The sequence below is a fragment of the Oncorhynchus gorbuscha genome, linkage group LG11 (genome assembly GCF_021184085.1).
Source record: "Oncorhynchus gorbuscha isolate QuinsamMale2020 ecotype Even-year linkage group LG11, OgorEven_v1.0, whole genome shotgun sequence".
NCBI lineage: Eukaryota > Metazoa > Chordata > Actinopteri > Salmoniformes > Salmonidae > Oncorhynchus > Oncorhynchus gorbuscha.
This window is the reverse complement of record NC_060183.1, coordinates 61,185,805-61,208,490: the sequence shown is the minus strand read 5'-3', so window position 1 is coordinate 61,208,490 and position 22,686 is coordinate 61,185,805. Positions and strand designations below refer to the sequence as shown.

Here is a 22,686-nt window from a genome sequence, read left to right as displayed (position 1 = left end):
GAATTATAGAGAAGTCAACATCAATTAAGTGATTGCTTTTATTACACTTATTACATAGCTACCAGTGAAAATAATTTGAAATGCAATAGGAGAGGTACCGGAAATGGTTGCGGAACGAAGAAGTAAAAAACAGAGAGGTTTCGGGATCCGGCTCAAATTAAGCACTGACGCCCATCTGACCCAGAGTGCGATTTATAATGGACCGTTTTTGGATTGCATAATCAACAATAGTAATTGTGTGCTGGCGGGGATGCAGGGCAGTGTTCCAAACAAAACGACTACAAGTGTGCTTGCCCTAGTTCCTCGACGCCACAGCTAGCAGAGCTAAACAAGTACCTTATAGTTTAAGCCTTTTCTTTGTGTCATAAAAGTGCATTAAAATTGCATAGGAACTGTGCACTTTGGATTTTTACAAGTACGATTTTCCCTGGACAGCTACTTTAATAATATGCAATTGTTTCACACATTGTTGTATAAATACATTAATATTGCATGCACTCAGTGGTTAATTAATTATCCAGGCCTCAATCCAGGCTGTATCACATCTGGACGTGATTGGGAGTTCCATAGGGCTGTGCACAATTAGCCCAGCGTCGTTTTTTTACTTAACTGACTTGCCTAGTTACATTTTTTTTTAATACAAAAATACAAAATATAAAAAGCAAATACAAGATATTTGTACAAACCATTTATTTAAAATTGACATTAAACATACAATGGCTTTACTACATTCGTATCTGAAATCCAGACACAAGCAAACAATTGTCTAAGGGAGAAAATTACTTAAAGAGTTTTTTTTTGTTCATAAAACATTTACATGGGCAGTATAAACACGTTTTTAAGCTATGCAACAAATAAACAGAAAAGTGTGAGGCTTGTAGTAAAATATGAAGAAGTACAAAGAGAAAAAAACAACTATTCTCAAATCAATTGCCAGAGCACAAACATGATGTGAACACCAATTCATAACCCTAACTCTTAAGACTTCATAAAAAAGCCAAAAGCCGTCTCAAAGGTAATATTGTAACAGAAGGGATGTGTTAAAAAAGGTTGTAGAAAAGCATTATGAAGAAAAAAATAAGGTCCCTAGAAATTGATGCAGGCTGGTTTTTCATTGTCTGTCAATAGATGGCAGTGCCAGCACTGTAGCTTCATATCTCAGCTATAAAATATAATGATTTCCTTTTTACACAAGTGTAACCACTAGACTACAGGGAAAAAGGGGCTAAACCAAGTTTAATGTGTCTAACATAGTTAGTACTTAGGCCGATTCACCACTTATGGCCTCACTAAGTCTATTCTACACCATTTACTTCACACTTCATTCAGTTCCTTCTGCTTTTAGGTTTGTATTTTTTGTTAATAACTGTATGTATGTACATATATATTTTGTGAAGCACATAAATACACTCTTACAAATGTTTGTACAAAGGACGCTACAGGAAATAAACGTGGATTAACTATCCTGAAAAGCTTTCATTAATCTTCTTGTCAGAGCCAAACAATGAGAAGCAATGTGATTTGCGTACCTGTATATACATGTTTGTTGACATGTATAAAGGGGTCCAACTTTGTATCAATACATTAGTAGCCTTTTCACACTACCGAGCCAAACCAAGCAGAGCTGTACTGGACAATGTGAAAAGTACAATTTGGGTCGCCCCTATAGTGTGAATCAGGCATATTAGTTCAGGCTTGAAAAGTCTGCCCTCTACCACAGAGAGAAAGGCTCACAATAGCCCACAAATAGATTAAAAACATTGTGTTAACAATCACTACAAGAGCCCTAACACAAAATGGACATTATCATGACCACCTTGGTTGAATAAGAAACTCTATGTGCAGAAATGGCATATGGAACTATGAACTTCTTTGACCGTATGTGCACTGAACATAGTCTTTGATCAGTGCTCCGGCATAAAGCAGGAAAGGGTTAACCCCAAACGCAGTTCAGCCACTCCTGTCTATTTGATCTCAGTCATGATGCCCTGTAGCTAAATGTAGTCTTGATAATGTAGTAACACATTACTGTGCTCTTTAGTTTTCCAGGGCTGCTTTGTTCGGAATGGCATAAATAATGACACATAATCACCACCCGTTTAAAATAAATATGTCAATGAATAACAATAAATAAAAAATGATGGAACCTTGAGGGCTCTGAGTGTTTGTAGGAACTGTTTAGAAACATTTGACTAACAAAAGAAATAGCTATGGAAATAACTTCCAACAAGTGTCCCACGGGACACACTGGTTGAATCAACATTGTTTCCACGTCATTTCAATGAAATCACTTGGAACCAAAGTGGAATAGACGTTGAATTGACATCTGTGCCCAGTGGGGTGAGAATGCATTAACACTGAAAAACAAAACAACTAACAATGCGGTCTATAAAACATTCAGTTTAGTCACTTCTGCATTTATAAAAAAAACAGCTTCCTTGCCCTTACCTGCACTTATTCACTTTAAATGAGCCTATGGCACATTTCAATTCATAAACAAATTCTGGAATTTGTAAACAGTAACAAGCCACCGTATGAGACATATTTACACACACATGTAAATATTCAAATGGACCATTTATAACTGCGTTAAAACTTCTAATACGGTTATGACTCATCAGTCTGCATTGTCAACCATGTTCCATATTTTACTGTCATTTTTTTTTACAGCGTTGTGCTTAAATGGTCTCTTTACCTGTAGTTTAAACTTCCTCCTAATATGGGCATTTGTTACTCTAAACCCTTCATGTGACAGAGGCCAGTGCATCAAGAAGACACAGTATCAGTGCCAAAATCTAGCTAATGCCACTCCTACAAACCAGTGTATGTCCCTGTCCCAGGGGTCAGTATTGGCCTATAAACCATGTCAGTCTCAGAGAGAAGGGGCAGGGTATAAAATCATTGAAGGTGAGCTTCAGACCCACCCAATCACCTCAGCTTACATCTGACCACAATGACCGCTAACTTGTGTTGAGGCCATCTCTTAAAATAACCTCAACATCCATCTCCAACTCCTCCATTTAGTTTTAGAAAGTGTTGGCCTATCAAGACCGAATACACCAGGCCATATTAGCCGATTACAGTTGATGTCTTCTTGCAAGACAACAACGTCCATCTCTAAACCCTGCATTAGAGAGTACTGGTCTATAGGCCCGAATACACCAAACCATTTTGTCTGATCTTCAAAAGACAACAATGTCCATCTCCAACTCCTCCATTTTATAAGAAAGCACTGGCCTGAAGGCCGAATACATCAGACCATTTAGGCCAATAAGAGTTGACGTTGTCTTTCAACAATGTTTTTAATTTAATCGCAATCCACACGCGTCTCCAAGGCAGCGCCCCCAGTGGGCTGGGGGTGTCAAGGCGTGTCTGCGTGTTTGTAGTAGCCCCTCTTGATGGCAGCTAAGGCGATGCTCTCAGCGGAGCGCCTCTGGTCCAGGCTGAGAAGGGCCTGGAGCAGTGCGTTGATGTCTGCTTTCAGACCCTCCTTCTGCATCCAGTTCTTCAACAGGTCGTACACCTTGTCGCCAGGAAGGGCTCTCTCTGCCATCTTGATGTGGTTGTCATTGACACCAATGTAGCGGAAGAACTTGTTGTGGATCCGCACATCCAGGCACTCGTCGAAGAGGTCGAAGCTCTTCTTCAGGGATGTCTCATCTCCTGGGGAGAGAAAGGAGAAGAAGTGTTACTTTGGTTACGTCTTTGCTAATTCATTGTTACTGATATCAAAAATAGGGGAGTTTTCCTGTTTTCCTAACCACCAAGAAAATATGTGCTTTAGTTATAGACAATAAGTAAGGTCCGGACTTTTTTCCTGAACTGGTCACATGGTCAGGAAAAAAAACTCCTGCCCTTTATTTTAGAAAGCATAACTCTTTATCGTAATTTTTCCTTTTCCTGATGATTTCACTTAAATGAATTACAATTCTCAAGCAGAAAACAATAATATATTAAACAATAGATAAACATGTACAGTCATGCACTGAACTAAAGAAGCTCTGCATCAACTATGATCTGTTCCTGAATCTGTGGCGGTGTGCTTTCCCCGTCACATTTTGTTCATTTTCTCAGCCTTACAATAGAGCTCCTTTTTAGCATCCAAATTGTAAATTGTTTCTAACCTCTTAATGCCGGGGAATTAACTTGTAAAGCAATTAACCACTGAATACAGAGCTAACAAGGTTAAACCGTGGAGCCAATAGTAAATAAGTGCTATACACACGCAATTTACTTCAGGCAGAGATAAAAACAAAGCCAAGCTATACTGACTATAGTTCAGTAGCAAAAACTATTCTTTAGGTAAATCCCGTATTCCTGTAGTCCCTATTCATTCAATTCAAATCCCTATTCATCATAGGATGAGTGACAAAGGACATAAAATCCACATATAAAATCCACTTGCTGAGGGCTGACATGAACTCGACGTTATTCCATCTCTATGGAGTGTATTCAAGAAGTGGAAATACTCAAACCTTGCATATAAGATGTAACATATAGACAATACATTTCTATCAGACTGTTCTGTAACAATTCACTCTTCTGAACAGACCGCAGTCAGGATATGATGAATGTGTTGTGTATGGTGTTTGTGGAACCCCTCCCTACAGTGGTGTAGTGGTGCCTGGAGAAGTGGGTATACTCTAATGTTTCCAAGGCGTCCTATGTGAAATGAGAAACAGTCACATACACTCTGAATGACCTAAAACCATAAATCCCATATTGGTCTTTCACAGTCAGGCCAAGCCAAGCTGTACTGTGCAAGTAGGCTTAGATTAGGTGTACAGTTGAAACAAATAAATGAGGCTGTCAACGGAGTCAGAAATTCATAGTTTTCAGATCCTTCCCTATTTTATTAGGTTTTCACTCTCAAGGTCACACTTCTTCAACAGAAAAACAACGAAATTGTATGTTTTAAGTCCATAACAATGATTGCCCCATACCAGGAGACCACTTTTGAGATCTGGAAAAAAATCGAAGAAATGTTGAGTTTTGAGTGTAGTTACCCTTTAATTCAAGTGTGCAGGCACCTAGCACTGTTGTTTGGTTAGCTGTGCTTCTGTTGCACATAAGATGGAGTAGGCAAAATAAATGTCCACTGGATTGATGCAAATAATCATGACATCATTCTGACAGGTAGGCACAGGCTACTTTGTAGCTAATTAACATTTAATAAAGAAGGTTTTTGGAAAGCCTGTCCATCTATCAGAAGACAGTTAGGCCTATCATTAGCACTGCTATATGTTTCCTGTTCCTTAATTGTTTGACACCTGGAAGTTTTACTTCATAGGCATGTCTTACCTTGCTTTAAAGTAGCGTATTGCAAAAATTCCACCATAGAAACATGGAGGCAATTATTTGTATAAAGACCTACTCATGTGTTCTCCTGTTCTATTGTTTTTTTAGTTAAAAAACAACAACTTTGTTTCATTGTCTATCAGCCAAAGGCATTATGCTAGTCATATTAACAACACATGATACATTTCTAACGGATATTTCCATCTATTTCTATGAAACTGCTTGCATGTGCAGTGCGCGTTTTAGAATGGTGTTTTCCAGCAATTGCAATTTTGAACAAATAAATAATAGTTAATCAACATTTTATGCTAAACATTCTGATCTGTTCCATCAGCCTTATTAATTTATACAGCGTATACTTCCACCACACTACTTAAATACGTATCAGTTGGGATTAAGAAGAGAGTATACGCAATACCCACTGAAAAATACGCTCCACTACACCACTGCCTCCCTACTAGAACCCGGACCACACTCCAGCTCTGTGCGGGGTCCCTTACCTTGCAGGGGCACCAATCTCTTCTGTAGAGGATCATCCTGAAACACGACAGGAGAAAAAACAAGAGTTCACCACAGCCCTTCTACAGACTACCGAGGACAAAATCCCCTTTGTGTTCAGAAATACTGTCAGTAAAATATTATTAGTGTTATGAAAGTCTGCCTTGGTGAAAATACTCAAACTTGCAATGTGCTATTGTTATTGCACTTCTCAGGATATGTGTCTGCTGCAGGAATGCACAACTCGTCTCCGTGCTCACATGATCTGCTGCTAGCAGGGTCTGTTTGGTTTCGTGTCCTAGGCCATTCCTATCCCCAGGGTCCCTGTCCCCCAATCCCCCCTGATTTCACGCTCCCCCTGCTCCCCTCTCTTGCAAGGTACCTGCCCTCTTCTAACCTTCTCTGCCCCCATATTCTTCAACATTTCCCTCCCTCCACTGCCCCCCAACCACCTCTCCCTCCTTCTCTCACCCCGGCTGTGGGCTGCAGTCTCTGGGTGGAGGGGCTGTGTCGGGGAGAGCTGCTCGACGAGGCTGCCCCGGCGGTGGGCAAGGCCGACAAACTTGTCTGGGAGGAGCTGGTGGTGTTGGGCAGGCTGTCACCCAGGCCACGGTCCTCGTCCTCCCCCAGGCTCAGGGGAGGGGAGGCCTTGATCAGCCTACCCTGGGTCTCCTGCAGCAAGGGACGTGACTCGGGACGGACCTCCTCTGCTTCTTCCTCCTCCAGGCCAGCGTTCTGGCTGTTTTGTCTCTCCTCTGCTGTGGGTCCACTCTCATCCTAAAAGAGAGAGATTTACATAGAGAGAGAGAAAGATAGAGAGAGAGCACATTCATATCATAGATGTAATCATAATTAGTTGATATGGTTCAGGCCGGTGTGACTAATCTTCTGCCAAGACCAGAAAAAGTGAGTGACGCATCACTATGACCTTCGACTGTGTCACTTAGCAGATCAAAGTTCACTGAGACATTCTGAGAAGATGCATGAAAACAATTCCCCACCGAAGATTCATATACAGCCAACAGACTGATATACACCAGGGATGGTCAACTGGTGGCCCAGCCCCCCCTTTATAGGCCCGCAGATACATTTTTAGGAACTCAGTCAGGATCTCAACTTACTGTTGAGAGTTATAATGGTAGAATACACAAGGTGCAATTTCAAAATGTGGTTGTGCATCAGCAGTTTTTCTCTTGTTATGTCAGTAATTGGCAGTCACTCAATCAGCCCATGTCAGCTAAAAAGTTTTGTCAGCCAGTTATCTAAACTTGTAGTAATCATGGTCGAATTAATGACCAGGGGGCCCCATTGATTTTGTTAGTCACTTAGATATGCAAACATTTCTCTCTGCAACATGGGAAAATTTGTAGAATTGTATGAAATGAGTTGCGAAATCTTCTCTACGCCCCATGGCAAAATGTGTAGAATTGCAGCAAACTTGCTTTAAAACTGCAACATTTTCTCAACGCATCATATTAACTCTCTGCTGTCAAGGGCGGGCACTAAAATGTTGTGCTCACAAGGTAGCGGTGGGGGACACACAACAAAATGTCACATAGGGCCGGATCTGACTACATTTATGTAGGTACGCAGACACACGAGCCACTGTCCCCTCATGATGAATTCAGATTTTTTTTATCTACACTGATAGATAACATAACCCCAAAGACATACTTTAACTAAAGGAGTAGAGAGGGGAAAACTTACGATGGGAATCTTCACGATCTCATTGGAGTCACAGCGACTGTCTGAACCTGAAAGACAAACTAAAACACATGGAGAATTAGACAACAACCATATCAGACAACCAATCTGCAGTGTTGTGTCAATATGTATTTCAATACACAGCGAGTGGCGAGGGACATTTGTTTTTGTTACTCACCTGGCTGAAATGTACATGGCTTCTTGATCCAAAGCCACACACCAATCCCAATGGAGAGGAGGAAGAGCAGGAGCAGAATGACCAATGGCGTAGCTTTTGGGGAGGAGAAATGAGGAAACACAATCAATCAGAATCACATCTCAGACTTGATAAAAACTATGCTTATTTTTCACAATTAAACACCCCATAGCCTATGACTTCAGTAAATTAGGAATTTGCGCTCCACTAACAAGCAAGTGTCATGTTATTTAAGCTGAAAAAATATCAGTGTATCAACTATATACAGTTCATTCTGTTTATTTAATCTGTCCTCAATAAAACAGATTCAGAGCCTATAAAACAGATAGCTAAAGACATATGTAGGCCTACCTATGGTCCTTGGTGAGCTGGGGGCGGGGGTGGGGAGGGTAGGAAGGTGGAGGGTAGGTGAGACGTCCAGTTTCCTACACAAAGTGTTGGAAATGGGGGTGCATTTCTTCACCTCCCCCTCCCCCACTTTACACCTAGGAAGACAAGAAAAAGGAATTAGTATTTTATTTTTGAAGGGGCTAGTGCAGTAGACACTTGGTTAAAAATGACATAATTCTAAACTCAGATCAATTTGTGCGGTCTTGCCAACACCTTGACAACTCATGGCAACGACAATAGAAGTTGGCTATAGAGTAAAAACTGATCTGAGACCAGGCTGCTGTTTAGTAGGCCTACAGGGGTGATTTCTGGACTCTATTCTGGTGGTTTTAGTAGTGTTCTAAATGTTTAGGGTGGCACTCACTTGGCACATCTCTTGCAGACCTCACAGGCCTGCTCTGGCACACAGAAGGTGCCCGCACGACACTGGCACTGGGTGTCTGTGGTACTGGTACAAGGTACCGTCTTGCTCTGATCTGAAGAGGGAGAAAAAGAGAGAGAGTGAGAGCGAGCGTAATTAAGGGCACATTCGTACATTCACACTTGCTATCTACTACAATTTCAGAGCACTCGTCTTAGTACCAGAGCGCAGAATAACTGATGCATTTACGAACGCTCAACACCTGATGAATATGGCCTGTGTCAGTAAACATCAGCAAAACAGCTTAATTACATTTTTGCCAGCAGCACAGTTACAGTCACCAACGCTCTGGATAACATGAAAACAGCTAAACCAGAACGCTCTGATCAACCCTACTCCTCGGCCAGAGTGTCCAGTGTGTGCTCTAAACACTCCAAGAACGAAGCGCTCTGAATTTACGAACGGACAATTTGACAGTTCTCTAAATTTACACTCTCTGGTACTCCAAAGTGAATTTACGAACGCACCCTAAGTGTTAATGCCCGAGAAGCTGGTGTTTGGAGGATATATTGGCATGGGTGTTGTTAGGGCAAACACCGGCTTCGAGGGCATTATCACTTTTATACAACAGGTTTATACAACATATTCAAATAATGATTGACATATTTTCATTAAAGTTATTTTGATGAATTTATTCATACTATTTCATAAGTACACAAGATATAGTCCCTACACAAATCTGGGTTGCTGGAGACGCAACCCAATCGTTCAGTCTTTTTGTTCTCTATCTATGGACGCCACCCAGTCGTTCGTTCTAAATGTTCCATTGCCAAACTGGCTGGCAACGTTCTTATCCCTTGCCTGCTAGCAAGCCAACTACGGCTAACTTACAGTCATGTCAAAAAGTGCAGCCAGAATAACAGCAAAGTAGCCGTATTTGCATTTGTTTAAGTGACATTTATTTGGATACTTCCATAACAATAAGCTGATGAGGCGTGATTTCGCCTGGCATAGAAAATGTGCTAACTCGTCAGAACACCATCGTTCAGAGGAGCTAGCCAACAACACAACACACAACTACACACAGCTACAGTAACAATCACTTCAAACTGAAGCTGGAAAGACTGCAAATTAGCTGTGTTTTGTTGTACCTATAAAAAAAGAAGTTTTGTATATAACCATAAAAACGCTGCCTGTCTGTCTGTCTCGTCCCGACACGTTCATTTGTATGGGACAGCAGGAGATTGAATTTGAATATTAAAAATATTTAGCAAATGTCTACTGATAAAAACTCAATGTTAGTCTAAAAGCAATGTGAGATAATGTCTAGATGCTTTATATAGTGGAGATCAAAATGATAAATTGCTTGGCTGATGAGACAATGGATTGCACAGTCAGATGGAACAGAGTAAATAAGCATTTTAAGGTCATAGATTTAGCCATTGGCAATTTGTGGAATAGACACTGGCTGGAATGTGTTTTTAACAAATCAGCATTCAGGATTAGACCCACCCGATTAGACCCACCCACAAGTACTATTATAAACTGTGTGGTTCAAGCTCTGAATGCTGATTGGCTGACAGCCGTGGTATATCAAATCTTATACCACAGGTATGACAAAACATTTATTTTTACTGCTCTAATTACATTGGTAACCAGTTTATAATAGCAATAAGGCACGTCAGGAGTTTGTGGTACACGTCCAATAACATGGACGTGTGGATGAAAGGCATTGCTGTGCTTTGGTGCTTTAGTTGTATCCTAACCTAAAGTCATGCAGCCTTATTTGATGTTTTGGCTTCCTGTGAAAATACATTACAGAGAGAATGGTTACAGGATATTTTACTGTATTATGTAATCCGGGATTCACTTGCAAAAGTTTGTATTTTTATTTGTTATTTTATATGGGGCAGAAATAAATCAAACAAGGTAATTGAAATAACTCTTAAAATTAAAATGGTCGCATCTGCACGTCGCTCCAACGGGTAGTATAACTTTTTCATTATATTTCATTATATCACAACGGTTTGATTTGTCTTATCTTAGCAATTTCTTCTCAGCTAGCTACATAGCCGTCTTTGTATCAAAAGATAATTGCGTAATTATCGTATTTCGCCGTCCTAACGTAGTCTTCACTAGTCTTCACTAGCCAGCTAGCTAACGTCCACTGATTAGCTGCACTGGAGAAACTGTTACACTCAACTGAACGACTTGATTAGTTTAGTGTCAGCTAGCTACATAGCTGTCTTTGCTGTCTTCGTATCATCGTATCATCGTATCCAAGATAATTGTGTTGTTTAGGTTTAGAGTGTGTAGTCTTAGAGTGATTATCTTAATTTACCGAGGTTAGCTAGCCAGCTATTTGTCGTCCTTAACGTAGGTGACTCTGCTAGCTAGCCAACAGCTAGCCAACGCTAGCCAACGTCTTCTGTATAGAACTCAACTACCCGGTCGCATTCACAGGTTGTATCACATTTTCACTTCATTTTCATTACAGTACAACGGTTTGATTTGTTTGATCGTAGCTAGCTACTTAGCTAGCTACATAGCCGTCTTTGTATCAAAGATAATTGTGTAGTCTAGAGCGATTTTCTAGGTTCGCTAGCCATCTATTGTCGTTCTTTTAACGCAACGTAACGTAAACAACACTGCTAGCTAGCCTGCTAGCCCCGAATAGCAACACTGCAGAAACTATTACACTCAACGGAACGACTTGATTAGTGTAGTGTCAACAACGCACCCACTGCCAGCTGGCCTACTTCAGCAGTACTGTATCATTTTAATCATTTTAGTCAATAAGATTCTTGCTACGTAGCTTAACTTTCTGAACATTCGAGACGTGTAGTCCACTTGTCATTCCAATCTCCTTTGCATTAGCGTAGCCTCTTCTGTAGCCTGTCAACTATGTGTCGGTTTATCCCTGTTCTCTCCTCTCTGCACAGACCATACAAACGCTCCTCACCGCGTGGCCGCGGCCACCCTACTCTGGTGGTCCCAGCGCGCACGACCCACGTGGAGTTCCAGGTCTCCGGTAGCCTCTGGAACTGCCAATCTGCGGTCAACAAGGCAGAGTTCATCTCAGCCCATGCCTCCCTCCAGTCCCTCGACTTCTTGGCCCTGACGGAAACATGGATCACCACAGACAACACTGCTACTCCTACTGCTCTCTCTTCGTCCGCCCACGTGTTCTCGCACACCCCGAGAGCGTCTGGTCAGCGGGGTGGTGGCACCGGGATCCTCATCTCTCCCAAGTGGTCATTCTCTCTTTCTCCCCTTACCCATCTGTCTATCGCCTCCTTTGAATTCCATGCTGTCACAGTCACTAGCCCTTTCAAGCTTAACATCCTTATCATTTATCGCCCTCCAGGTTCCCTCGGAGAGTTCATCAATGAGCTTGATGCCTTGATAAGCTCCTTTCCTGAGGACGGCTCACCTCTCACAGTTCTGGGCGACTTTAACCTCCCCACGTCTACCTTTGACTCTTTCCTCTCTGCCTCCTTCTTTCCACTCCTCTCCTCTTTTGACCTCACCCTCTCACCTTCCCCCCCTACTCACAAGGCAGGCAATACGCTCGACCTCATCTTTACTAGATGCTGTTCTTCCACTAACCTCATTGCAACTCCCCTCCAAGTCTCCGACCACTGCCTTGTATCCTTTTCCCTCTCGCTCTCATCCAACACCTCCCACACTGCCCCTACTCGGATGGTATCGCGCCGTCCCAACCTTCGCTCTCTCTCCCCGCTACTCTCTCCTCTTCCATCCTATCATCTCTTCCTCCGCTCAAACCTTCTCCCACCTATCTCCTGATTCTGCCTCCTCAACCCTCCTCTCCTCCCTCTCTGCATCCCTTGACTCTCTATGTCCCCTATCCTCCAGGCCGGCTCGGTCCTCCCCTCCCGCTCCGTGGCTCGATGACTCATTGCGAGCTCACAGAACAGGGCTCCGGGCAGCCGAGCGGAAATGGAGGAAAACTCGCCTCCCTGCGGACCTGGCATCCTTTCACTCCCTCCTCTCTACATTTTCCTCCTCTGTCTCTGCTGCTAAAGCCACTTTCTACCACGCTAAATTCCAAGCTTCTGCCTCTAACCCTAGGAAGCTCTTTGCCACCTTCTCCTCCCTCCTGAATCCTCCGCCCCCTCCCCCCCTCCTCCCTCTCTGCAGATGACTTCGTCAACCATTTTGAAAAGAAGGTCGACGACATCCGATCCTCGTTTGCTAAGTCAAACGACACCGCTGGTTCTGCTCACACTGCCCTACCCTATGCTCTGACCTCTTTCTCCCCTCTCTCTCCAGATGAAATCTCGCGTCTTGTGACGGCCGGCCGCCCAACAACCTGCCCGCTTGACCCTATCCCCTCCTCTCTTCTCCAGACCATTTCCGGAGACCTTCTCCCTTACCTCACCTCGCTCATCAACTCATCCCTGACCGTTGGCTACGTCCCTTCCGTCTTCAAGAGAGCGAGAGTTGCACCCCTTCTGAAAAAACCTACACTCGATCCCTCCGATGTCAACAATTACAGACCAGTATCCCTTCTTTCTTTTCTCTCCAAAACTCTTGAACGTGCCGTCCTTGGCCAGCTCTCCCGCTATCTCTCTCTGAATGACCTTCTTGATCCAAATCAGTCAGGTTTCAAGACTAGTCATTCAACTGAGACTGCTCTCCTCTGTATCACGGAGGCGCTCCGCACTGCTAAAGCTAACTCTCTCTCCTCTGCTCTCATCCTTCTAGATCTATCGGCTGCCTTCGATACTGTGAACCATCAGATCCTCCTCTCCACCCTCTCCGAGTTGGGCATCTCCGGCGCGGCCCACGCTTGGATTGCGTCCTACCTGACAGGTCGCTCCTACCAGGTGGCGTGGCGAGAATCTGTCTCCTCACCACGCGCTCTCACCACTGGTGTCCCCCAGGGCTCTGTTCTTGGCCCTCTCCTATTCTCGCTATACACCAAGTCACTTGGCTCTGTCATAACCTCACATGGTCTCTCTTATCATTGCTATGCAGACGACACACAATTAATCTTCTCCTTTCCCCCTTCTGATGACCAGGTGGCGAATCGCATCTCTGCATGTCTGGCAGACATATCAGTGTGGATGACGGATCACCACCTCAAGCTGAACCTCGGCAAGACGGAGCTGCTCTTCCTCCCGGGGAAGGACTGCCCGTTCCATGATCTCGCCATCACGGTTGACAACTCCACTGTGTCCTCCTCCCAGAGCGCCAAGAACCTTGGTGTGATCCTGGACAACACCCTGTCGTTCTCAACTAACATCAAGGCGGTGGCCCGTTCCTGTAGGTTCATGCTCTACAACATCCGCAGAGTACGACCCTGCCTCACACAGGAAGCGGCGCAGGTCCTAATCCAGGCACTTGTCATCTCCCGTCTGGATTACTGCAACTCGCTGTTGGCTGGGCTCCCTGCCTGTGCCATTAAACCCCTTCAACTCATCCAGAACGCCGCAGCCCGTCTGGTGTTCAACCTTCCCAAGTTCTCTCACGTCACCCCGCTCCTCCGTTCTCTCCACTGGCTTCCAGTTGAAGCTCGCATCCGCTACAAGACCATGGTGCTTGCCTACGGAGCTGTGAGGGGAACGGCACCTCAGTACCTCCAGGCTCTGATCAGGCCCTACACCCAAACAAGGGCACTGCGTTCATCCACCTCTGGCCTGCTCGCCTCCCTACCACTGAGGAAGTACAGCTCCCGCTCAGCCCAGTCAAAACTGTTCGCTGCCCTGGCCCCCCAATGGTGGAACAAACTCCCTCACGACGCCAGGACAGCGGAGTCAATCACCACCTTCCGGAGACACCTGAAACCCCACCTCTTTAAGGAATACCTAGGATAGGTTAAGTAATCCCTCTCACCCCACCCCCCCTAAGTTTTAGATGCACTATTGTTAAGTGACTGTCCCACTGGATGTCATAAGGTGAATGCACCAATTTGTAAGTCGCTCTGGATAAGAGCGTCTGCTAAATGACTTAAATGTAAATGTAATGTAAAATGTATATGGCCAATATACCACGGCTAAGTGCTGTATCCAGGCACTCCACTTTGTGTCGGGCTTAAGAACAGCCCACCATACACTACATGACCAAAGGTATGTGGACACTTGGTCGTCAAACATCTCATTCCAAAATCATGGGTATTAATACGGAGTTGGTCCTCCTTTGCTGCTATAACAGCCTCCACTCTTCTGGGAAGGCTTTCCACTAGATGTTGGAACATTGCTTGCAGTCGAAGTTCCAAATCATCCCAAAGGTGTTCGATGGGGTTGCTGTCAGGGCTCCGTGCAGGCCAGTTCTTCTACACCGATCTCGTAATACCATTTCTGTATGGACCTCGCTTTGTGCACGGGGGCATTGTCATGCTGAAATAGGAAAGGGCCTTCCCCAAACTGTTTCCACAAAGTTGGAAGCACATAATTGTATAGAATGTCACTGTATACTGTAGTGCTAAGATTTCCCTTCACTGGAACTAGCCCGAAACACGAAAAACAGCCCCAAACCATTATTAGTCTTCCACCAAACTTAACAGTTGGCACTATGAATTGGGGCAGGGAGGGAGCAGGGAGCATTAACCCAGATTCGCCAAACCCAGATTTGTCCGTCGGACTGCCAGACGGTGGAGCGTGATTCATCACTCCAGAGAACGCGTTTCCAATGGTGGCAAGCTTTACACAACTCCAGCCGACAATTGGCATTGCGTATGTTGATCTTAGGCTTGTGTGCGGCTGCTCAGCCATGGAAATCAATTTCATGAAGCTCCTGACAAACAGTTATTGTGATCACGTTGCTTCCAGAGGCAGTTTGGTACTCGATAGTGAGAGTTCCAACCGAGGACAGATGATTTTTACGCGCTACGCGCTTCAGCACTCGGTGTTCCTGTTCTGTGAGCTTGTGTGGCCTACCACTTTGCGGCTGAGCTGTTGTTGCTCCTAGACGTTTCCACTTCACAATAACAGCTCTGACAGTTGACCGGGGCAGCTCTAGCAGGGCAGAAATTTGACAAACTGACTTGTTGGAAAGGTGGCATTCTATGACGGTGCCACATTGAAAGTCACTGAGCTATTCGGTAAGGCCATTCTACTGCCAGTATTTATCTATGGAGATTGCATGGCTGTGTGCTCGATTTTATACACCTGTTATCAATCGTGTGGCTGAAATAGCTGAATCCACTCATTTGAAGCGGTGTCCACATATATTTGTATGTATATACTGTATATATATTGTATCATACATTCAATAGTTTAGGTAAAAGTTTATTTTCAGTTCTGTTTCAGATGGTATATATTACTAAGTTATTATTACTAATCTTTCCAATGTTTACTGTGAGATATGTATGCACTGAAGCACTCGCATAATAAAGCTCTTTCACAACACAAAACATGTTTCTCCCCTGTAACAGTTATCTCCTTTCAGTGGGTCAGGCCTTTCACATGGCACAAAGCCACACCGAACTGCTTTGCAAGGTAATGTACGAACACACACACACACACACACAACTTTCCTGAGACAGGTAACACACACTCTGCATTCAGTTTGTGTGAAAAAAACTAAGACAGGCACACCCTCGTATGCCATGTTATACCACTGTATCAAATTATCATGGAGCTTTGAGGACAGGGAGAAAGCCACCATGTATTATTCTGCACTCTCTGGAACAAAAGTATATCAAGCTAAACTGTGAATGCCCAAAGCTCCATGAGTAGACTCCCGGAATTGGTGTCTACCTTGGTTAATAGTTCATGAATTGGCAACAGATACAAGAGAGAGAGAGAGACATTGTGGTTAGCTAATAGCTAACTTCATGTGAAATGGAGAGTCTCTTCTTCTAACGACACAAACTTGTAAGACAGTTCTTTAAGGACAGCTAAAAGAGGCCAGGTATCAGGTAATTGTTTGTTCTTTTACAGGACTACAAATAAACAGCAGAGGACTTCATTACCCTTGCGGCAGTGCGTGCAGGGCAGGCAGTGGTTCATCCCGTTGGAGTGTTCTGTGTAGGTGTGGCCGTGATCACAGGGCAAGCATCTCCCCTGCTCCATGTCCCGGTCACACGCCCCGCCCACGAACGTACCTGTCCATCAATCAATAACATTTTTACAAACAGAAATAGTCTGTTATAGGCTGTTTATTTGTTTGATTAATACTTAACAATAACCTTATTGAGGTCAAAATACATATTTAGCCTGAAGCATTTCTTCGAGTAAGACAAAGGGGTGGTGTGCTTGCTGTGATGGTGGTAGTCTGTATGCATGTGTGTGTGCTTTTCCTATGTTTAATACTGGAACAGAGACACATAACCATGGCATATGCAAACTATATACTACTGCAGTGGTTTTGCGTCTACTTTCTTGGTTGTGATGTAACATTAGCATTTTTCCCGGCCCGTTCACGCATGACATGCTTTAGGCACCTGATTATCATGTGTTTAGAGAAAAGACCGATACTATCACACCCAAGAGAGAGAGAGAGCGATAGAGGGAAGGAGAGAACGTGAGAAATGTACAGAGTAAAAGCTTGAAAAGTTCACTGCCATTCCTGACTAACTAGCTAGAGATTGCGGCAGTTCAATCTGTGTCTCTGCCTTTTCCTATCTGACTGACCTAAAAAGGTCCAAACGGGTCATCTAATTGGAAATAGCAATAGCTTGTTAGCAGTAGCCTGATAGCAATGGTGCTAGTGTTGCTATAATATCCTTGGCTCATTCCACAGCGCTGGCATCAGTAGCACAGTGGTTAGGTTTTAATGGGACTATTTCAGCTAGTAACACAACTTTTAAAGAAACCCTACTCCCTCCCTTAATGTTTACTACTGGGTGTTGTTACATAGCCTGGGTTGGGTTCCCTGCCGCTAGCTTGGGCATAGGTTCCGCTCTGCTCTGCTATCCTCACATAGTTGGCATTACTCTGACTGAAATAATGTTATAGTCAAAGTAATGAGTTCCCTCCTCTCTGGAAGGCCTGTTGATTATGTATTAGAAGGACTGGTTCAAGCTTGGGTTCTATGTTTTATTTATAAAGTGTGATTGTAGTTCTGGTTCCGGGCTCAGGTTCTAGTAGCTCTGATTCTGCTGGCCTGTACTGATAGCCTGGCAGTGTATATAACCAAAGTTATCGCTTGGGTTCTAGATCAGGTTTTGGGCCTGGGTTCTCCTTACCGGCCTGGCAGTTGAGGCAGCAGAGGTCCTGATGGCGGTACTGCTGGTTCTCCACACAGGTTTTGTGTCGCTGCGTTCGGTTCCTGTCATCGCCGGACCACTGGGCCGCCAACACGCCCCTGAGCTCCGCCCCACAGCAGGCCAGCCCTGAGCACAGCAAGAACACCACCACCTAGAGGAGGCAGGGTAGGAGAAAGTTTCATTTACTTTCATTTCACCAGGTAAGTCAATTAACAACACATTCTTACTTACAATGACGACCTGGAAAGGGCAGTGCAGCAAGAGAGAGTGAGAGAAAGACTGGGAAAGAGAGAGAGATTGCTCTCATTCATATCATACAGGAGGGAGAGGTTCACATTACCAATCTATATAAACACTCACTCGCCCACCCGCTTGGGAGCGGGGAGAGAAGAGAGTTTGTATTCTCATAAGCAACTGTGTGCGAGCAATCTGGGGCCTAATTTGAACCACCTGATCTGAACATCTGCAGAGGACAGCCAATTAGGAGAGCAGGCTGGAGTTAGAAAACAACATAACATGTGTATGTATGCAGAGTTTACACCATATACTGATTTTAAATGTTAATTAATGCCATTCAATACAGTTTTTGAAGAAGGATTCTAGGCATGTTGAATGGCCAGGTCACGTTTCATCACTGTTCTGGGGTTCAAAGAAGATCCCAGGGATAAAAACATAAACGTTCAAACCAGATTTTTAAAAAATGTGGTGGAGTGCAATACCATTCTATTAAAAAGTATCTGATTCTAAACCAGCAAAAATATAAATATGTATATTGTGCATAGATTTTTTTATTAATTACACAGACACACTTCAAACAGATAGTTCAAAGAGTATCCAAACAATTTCAATCTATTCAAAATGTCATTTTGGTTAAATCCATTGTCTTGGGCAACCATAATCCTCTCTAGTGAGGAGACAATGGAGATTGATAGGGTATCCTATAGCTAAAGCTAGTATGTTGCTGCCCATATCAGATGTGATCCCAGTAATCCATTCCTGTGCTGGATAATAACAGGGCTTGTATGGATTGGGGGGACAGAGCAGAATACAGAGGAGCACTTTAGTGTGGCCCAAAGGCACCAGTGTTTGTTCATACGCCTTTTCACCTTGTCACTGTGAGAAGGTCCTATTCACTGGCAAACAACACACTTTAGTACTTCTACATCAAATGACCCACATTCTTAAAACCCCAGCGCTTTGACTGGGCCGACATGCGACACCACCACGAAGCCCCTTGGAAGCAATGTGACACCTCCTCGTGTAAATGAGCGGCCTAGTTTTGGTAGGTTTTGTCTCTCTCTCATAGACCCCACCGTGCCCCACCACCCTCCCACCCTCATAACTGGCACACAGCGCTCAGTTCAATCTAACCCACAATACTTACACAATAGCTCTTTTATTTTTCCCATGGTCAAATAACATAACGTATTGAAATCACAGATTTCTGGTACTATAATTTTGGGGGAGTAGTTTGTAAACAAAGACAGTGGATGAACATAGTGTCTACTCAAATGGTGGGTTACATGGAATTCCTGGGAAACTAGTGGAGTTGACTCCTAATAGACTGGAGTTGACTTGTGTAAGACTACAGTAGAGTTGACTCCTGACAGACTGGAGTTGACTTGTGTAAGACTACAGTAGATTTGACTCCTTACAGACTGAAGTTGACTCCTGACAAACAGACTTGACTCCTGAGTCTAAGCTCCAGTCGTTCCTCACTTGGATCAGTGGAAGGCGGCCGGCCATGCCTTGTTGTTCACAGAGAGTTTCCTGGCCGGTGCAGCGCTGCTGTGCACCTACCGAGCCTTTTGCTGGCTCTCTCCTTCTCCCCCCTCCCACCCCCTCTCCCCGCTCTCTCTGCTCACGTCAGACTTTCCACAGACACGGGGAGGTGGAGCGGAGGGGCAGACGACCAGCAGAGCACTCACAATCACACCATTTAGCTTTATCCAAACATAGTGAGAGAGAAGAGGCAAAGAGAGGGGGGAGTGGGAGAAAGAGAGGGCAGAAAGAGAGAATGATAGAGAAGGGGGAGAGAGGAAAAGATAGAGGGGTTAATAGTTTATGAGATTGTACAGAGCTAGTTAAAGAGTTGAATGTGTGACTGTGGGAGGGGAGAGGGTGAAAGCAAAGGACTGAGGCCGTGTGAAAAAGGAGAAGGGGAAAACGACAGCATGCATGTGTGCATTTTGCATTTGTGAAAGAGGGAAAGATAGAAAAAGGAGAAAAGCCCAACCAGGGAAGAGTGAGGAGAGATTGAGCCGTGCATTGGAAGCACACTATAGACAAGAGAAGTAGTGAAACCTTGACAAATCCTACAAACAGTAATCAGGCTTGCTTAGAAGCGTAACTAACCATGGTTATGTTCAAAAGCCTGAAGGGTATACTACAAAGCTGGATCAATGAGTTATAACTTGATTTTATAACTAAATATCTAGATTTTTTGGTTAAGTAAGAAAGCTAAACTTTTTGGTTGTCGAGTCATTTAGACAACGCCTATTTCGAGCTTATCCCCTCCATAAATGTTATTTCAGAATTTTTAGGCAAGTTAGATAGCTAACTCCCTGATCCTACTTCAGTTGTATATACCCCTCAGGTTGCTACTGGAAAATATACACGCGCACGCACGTGCGCACACACACACACACAAACACGAAGGGCTGCTGAGCAGTGACATAACATCCTGTCTGAGTGCATTCCTGGGCCTGTGGATCACTAGATTCCTCCATGCAGCAGCCATCCCAACCTCACAGACAAACCTGTTCTTGTCTCAGCAGTTTACAGGCGCCTCAAAGAGGAAAAAGGTCACTTTATGGGGAGGAGGAATATCTAACAATGGAATTTTCCCATTGAGCCATGGCCATTAGAAAGAGAGTTTTTTGTGTGACTGAGGTTTGATGCCCAAGTGTTGAATTGGGGAAAAACTCTGTCTATTCTGCTAAATGACTTCCATATTGTACAGTAAGCTCTTGGTAAGAAACTGAGTAGCAGACATACATATTATTCAGTACTGAGTTCTAAATGCAGACAATTTAAATTATGCCTCAAACCTGATTGACCAACATTACAGCTACCTGTACACTTGACTACAGGCCTTACCACTTTTCACACACCTTTTGTGTAACTGCCTGCACTTTCATGTCACACTGGTTATTTCCTTGTTAGTTACTAGGCTTGGGCATTAACCAGATTTTCATATCATCATACCGCCCTTCTCTCATTCTGGGATTTACAGTTTTACCGGCTTAGTACACAAGGGGTGCCCAAAGAAATCCCACAAAAAAAGCCCATTGGGCATCTATTAAATAAAGGTAAAAATAAATATCACCAAAATGCTAATTCTGTGCTTCAGTTGCACTTTTCCACTCGGAGGAGAATTAACAAACGAGGCATTCTATCAGCAGACAGCGTCACTTTTCTCCAGTACCTTTCGGTGTAGCCTCAGGTAAAATGCAAGATTAACTTTAAGCAAAACATTTGGAAATGTAGCTGGCTTTCTATAATGAATATTAGACATATAATGGCCGTGCATAGTTTTGTAAAACAAAATATAGCATTGCACTTCTGTTGTCATCTGATGAAAATGAAGCTATTTTCTGCCAAATGTGCACTAATATGTTTTCTGTGAAGGAAAACTATAGTTGCATGACCCTAATCACTCTATTGAAGCAAAAAACACTGTTGACTTTCAATATAAAACACGACCCCTGTCAATACACAGCTGGACTCCACTGCTCCCGCTTCCTCCGTTCCGTTATTTACAAACAAACACGTGACTGGCTCAACTGTTCTAGGGAACGATGGTAAGCTTCATAATGTACAATAATGTGACAGGTTAATTGAAGATCGCAATCAGCTTTATCTCCTAATGTATTGCACAAGTTGACTGCATGTATTTACTTAAAAAGTAGCTACAAATATAAAAATGTATTGAAAAATTTCAAAGAAATCATTTAAAAATTGTATTGACCTGATTATGTAAAAACTGGGCAGAACATGCATGCAACGCACACGCATGAATAGACACACAGACACACACACACACATTTGGTTAACTATTCTTGTGGGGACCAAACAATTAATTCCCATTCAAAATTCTATTTTCCCTAACCCTAAAACCCTAACTGTAACCCTATACCCTAAGCCTAAAGGCCTTTTTCTTTGTGGGGACCGCTGAAATGTCCCCACTTGTCCGAATTTTCCTTGTTTTACTATCCTTGAGAGCACTTCTGGTCCCCACAAGGATAGTAAAACCACACACACACACACACACACACACACACACACACACACACACACACACACACACACACACACACACACACACACACACACACACACACACACACACACACACACACACACACACACACACACACACACACACACACACACACACACACACACACACACACACACACTGAGACAAACACACACACACTCTTAGACCAGCCACAATGTGGTAGAGTTTCATAAGGAAGAGGACCGGAGTGGCCACCTTAACCTCAGTGCTGAAAAAGATCCCTCCAAGTCCTAAAGCCACAATCCCTGGTCTCTGGCAGCCCACCAATACTAAATACTCAAGTGTAGTACAGTACAGCAGACATCCTGGCCTGCACATGGCAGAGAGAGTGAGGCAAAGAGAGAAACAGAGAAAGATAGAGAGAGAGAAAAAAGAGAGCGAGAAAAAAGAGACAGAGAGCGAAAGAAAGAGAGAGCGAGAATGAATGGACTGCAGCCTTTGTGAGCCTCACTGTCTCCCAGTCCAGCGGCAGTTACTCTCATCTAATTCCTGTCATTGCCAGGGGTACTTCCAAATTGCCCTGGAACACTCGACATATGCCACTGTGTACACTGAAGTTGTATTTATTACTGAATGACAGGACCCCCTTTCAGCCGAGCAGGTTATCAATGTGGCATTTAGAGGGTTTTATTCCCCTCCTGTGGGTCCTACAGTGAGCCTCATTATCTCAGGAAAGTGGGACACACACACACACACACACACACACACACACACACACACACACACACACACACACACACACACACACACACACACACACA

General features: G+C 43.8%; 1 protein-coding gene across 1 annotated transcript in view; it reads right to left on the bottom strand.

The window, feature by feature from the left end:
* Nucleotides 1-673: 673 nt before the first annotated feature.
* Nucleotides 674-22,686, bottom strand: part of LOC124049049 (tumor necrosis factor receptor superfamily member 10B-like) — a 41,771-nt gene continuing 19,758 nt past the window's right edge. Inside the window, exons 2-10 of the mRNA XM_046370351.1 lie at nucleotides 17,602-17,773; nucleotides 16,387-16,518; nucleotides 8,451-8,562; nucleotides 8,048-8,181; nucleotides 7,679-7,771; nucleotides 7,504-7,562; nucleotides 6,268-6,573; nucleotides 5,799-5,835; nucleotides 674-3,663 (exon numbers count right to left, since the gene is read on the bottom strand). Of these exons, the coding sequence (XP_046226307.1) occupies nucleotides 3,362-3,663; nucleotides 5,799-5,835; nucleotides 6,268-6,573; nucleotides 7,504-7,562; nucleotides 7,679-7,771; nucleotides 8,048-8,181; nucleotides 8,451-8,562; nucleotides 16,387-16,518; nucleotides 17,602-17,773 (1,347 nt within the window). The 3' untranslated portion in view covers nucleotides 674-3,361. The remainder of the gene's footprint in view (nucleotides 3,664-5,798; nucleotides 5,836-6,267; nucleotides 6,574-7,503; nucleotides 7,563-7,678; nucleotides 7,772-8,047; nucleotides 8,182-8,450; nucleotides 8,563-16,386; nucleotides 16,519-17,601; nucleotides 17,774-22,686) is intronic.